This window comes from Elephantulus edwardii, unplaced genomic scaffold, assembly GCF_000299155.1.
Source record: "Elephantulus edwardii isolate Elephantulus edwardi_28Jun2011 unplaced genomic scaffold, EleEdw1.0 scaffold00217, whole genome shotgun sequence".
Taxonomy (NCBI): domain Eukaryota; kingdom Metazoa; phylum Chordata; class Mammalia; order Macroscelidea; family Macroscelididae; genus Elephantulus; species Elephantulus edwardii.
In genome coordinates, this window is record NW_006399967.1 from 3,496,446 (window position 1) to 3,498,622 (window position 2,177).

General features: G+C 59.7%; 1 protein-coding gene across 1 annotated transcript in view; it reads right to left on the reverse strand.

Annotated features, from left to right (window-relative positions):
* Nucleotides 1–2,177, reverse strand: part of NDUFS7 (NADH dehydrogenase (ubiquinone) Fe-S protein 7, 20kDa (NADH-coenzyme Q reductase)) — a 6,959-nt gene that overhangs the window by 1,594 nt on the left and 3,188 nt on the right. The window contains exons 6-7 of the mRNA XM_006898001.1: nucleotides 259–438; nucleotides 33–79 (exon numbers count right to left, since the gene is read on the reverse strand). Coding sequence (XP_006898063.1) covers nucleotides 33–79; nucleotides 259–438 — 227 coding nt within the window. The remainder of the gene's footprint in view (nucleotides 1–32; nucleotides 80–258; nucleotides 439–2,177) is intronic.

Below are 2,177 nucleotides of genomic sequence, written 5' to 3' on the forward strand. Positions count from 1 at the left end.
GGGGGGAAAGCGAGGGGGGGGCGGGCACTCACCTCCCCATGGACACCACATAGCGGGGCTCCGGCATCTGGTCATACACCTGGGGAGAGGCGGGGTGGGTTGTCAGGGCGCAGGGCTCCCCATGCTCTGGGGCCAGGCAGTGTGGCAAGGTCAGGTGGGCAGGAGTGGACTCTGGGCAGGGCTGGGGCAGAGGAAGGGGCATCTCCCTTCCAGGCACGGTCTCGGGTCTGGGATCCTGGGGAGGGGCTGCGGGCCCACCTTGCGAAGCGCAGGGGCCATCTTGTTGGTCAGCGTGCCGGCCACAATCATGACGTCGGACTGACGTGGGCTGGCGCGGAAGACCACGCCAAAGCGGTCCATGTCGTAGCGGGGCGCAGCCATGTGCATCATCTCCACCGCGCAGCAGGCCAGGCCGAAGGTCATGGGCCACAAGGAGCTCTGTGGGGGAAGGGGGCAGCTGGCCATGTCCCCAGGCCTCACAGGAACAAGCGCAGACCTCAGGTCTCTCTTCAAAAGCCCTGTCTAGCAGCTGCAACCTTGGCTCCCCATCTGCTGGTGAGACCCCACCCTGGACAGGACAAGGGGTGGTGCTCCCCCCGCCCAGTAGAGAAGCAGGTGAAAGTCACCGTTAGGGCCAGAGCGTGTCTCCTCTGCTGAAACGATGAGGTTTCCTTCCTAGGGGGTGTCCCTTCTTGGGGAGGGTCACACCCCACCAATTTGGGGTATGCTGTTGTTGTCAGGAGTCAAGGGTTGCTTCCCATGCCCCCCACTGCCCCTGGCTAGTCTTTCCAGCACAGGGGCCATCCTCTCCTGCAGACAATGGCTGGACCTAGATGGGGAGACAGGAAGTTGGCGTGCCCCCAACAGGCCTCTTGTAGCAGATGGAAGAGAGAGTGGGGACCACCAGGGAACCTGGGCCCAGTGACCCTGAGAACCAGCCCTCCTAAATAGTGACCAGAAACTCCATCTGACAGCACCACTTGCCTGCCCGTGAGCCCTATGGCCATCGGGTCAAGCGCCTACAGGGAGGGCTTTCCCACTTGGGTCCTGGACACTGTGTGGGACTGCCCACATGCCAACTCCTCCAGACAGCCCTTCAGGATTCCACCCCGTCACCTGCATCTGGTTCCTGTTCGTGTGGGTCTACTCTGAGTTGGAGGTCATCATGAGCTGACCGCCAAGGAGATGTGTAAACACAGGACAGAACTTGGGCTGCAGGATGGGGAGGGGCCACCAAACAGCCATGGACAGAGCCCACATGACCGCTGCATGAGGATGGACAGACCTGAGGGGTCAGCTTTTCCATGTTTATAGATAACTTTCTAGCAGGCACTGCAGGGTGGCCAGGTGTGTTTAGTCGATGGTCAGAGTGGGCACTGCTGAGTGGTCAGGGGTGTTAAGGGGACCGTCACAGTGGATGTGGTTGGGTGGTCAGGGGTGTGTTTAGTGGACTGTCACAGTGGACAGTGCCGGTAGCCCGTGCATTTTGAAAAGGGTTAGCACACAGTAGGCAGAGGTGCACCACACTGAGGACTAGGCATGTGGCCTGGTCTCAGGGACCCAGGTGGGCATCGACGTGAAGGGCTACTGAGGGAACTAGGACGCGTGTCTGGTCCACACAGAGGGTTGGCACCATCTGGTGCTGAGCCCAGGCGAGAGGAGGTGTCAGGATTCCCACACCTCTCCACATCACTTTGTAAAAAGCCCCAAAACAACCAGTTACATTTGCATCAAAGGAGAAATGAACAAAAACAGACAGGCGGCATCTCATGAGGGCTGACGCCAGCCAGCGGGGAGGGGAGGGATGGGGCCATGCCAGCCCGTGGGCGTTGTAATGGAGGGGAGGGGCACGCTGACTTCTGGGCTCGTGTGCAGGGCCCTGGAGTCCAGTGTGCTCTCAAGGTGCACCACGTGTGCGCGCAGGAAGTTGTCTGTGAAGACATGGGTCTGTGTCCATGCACTGTGCACACGAGTGTGTCTGTACACAGGCAGATGCACGCACGAACCCAGGTACACGCCACATTTGTGCATGCGTGTGGATAGGTAGTCTGCACACACACACACACACACACACACACACACGTGTGTTCTCATGTGTACTTGTGTACGTGACACGTGTACATGCATGGACATCTGTGTGTGAGCACAAGCCATGTGCACGTGAGTACACGTCGTGT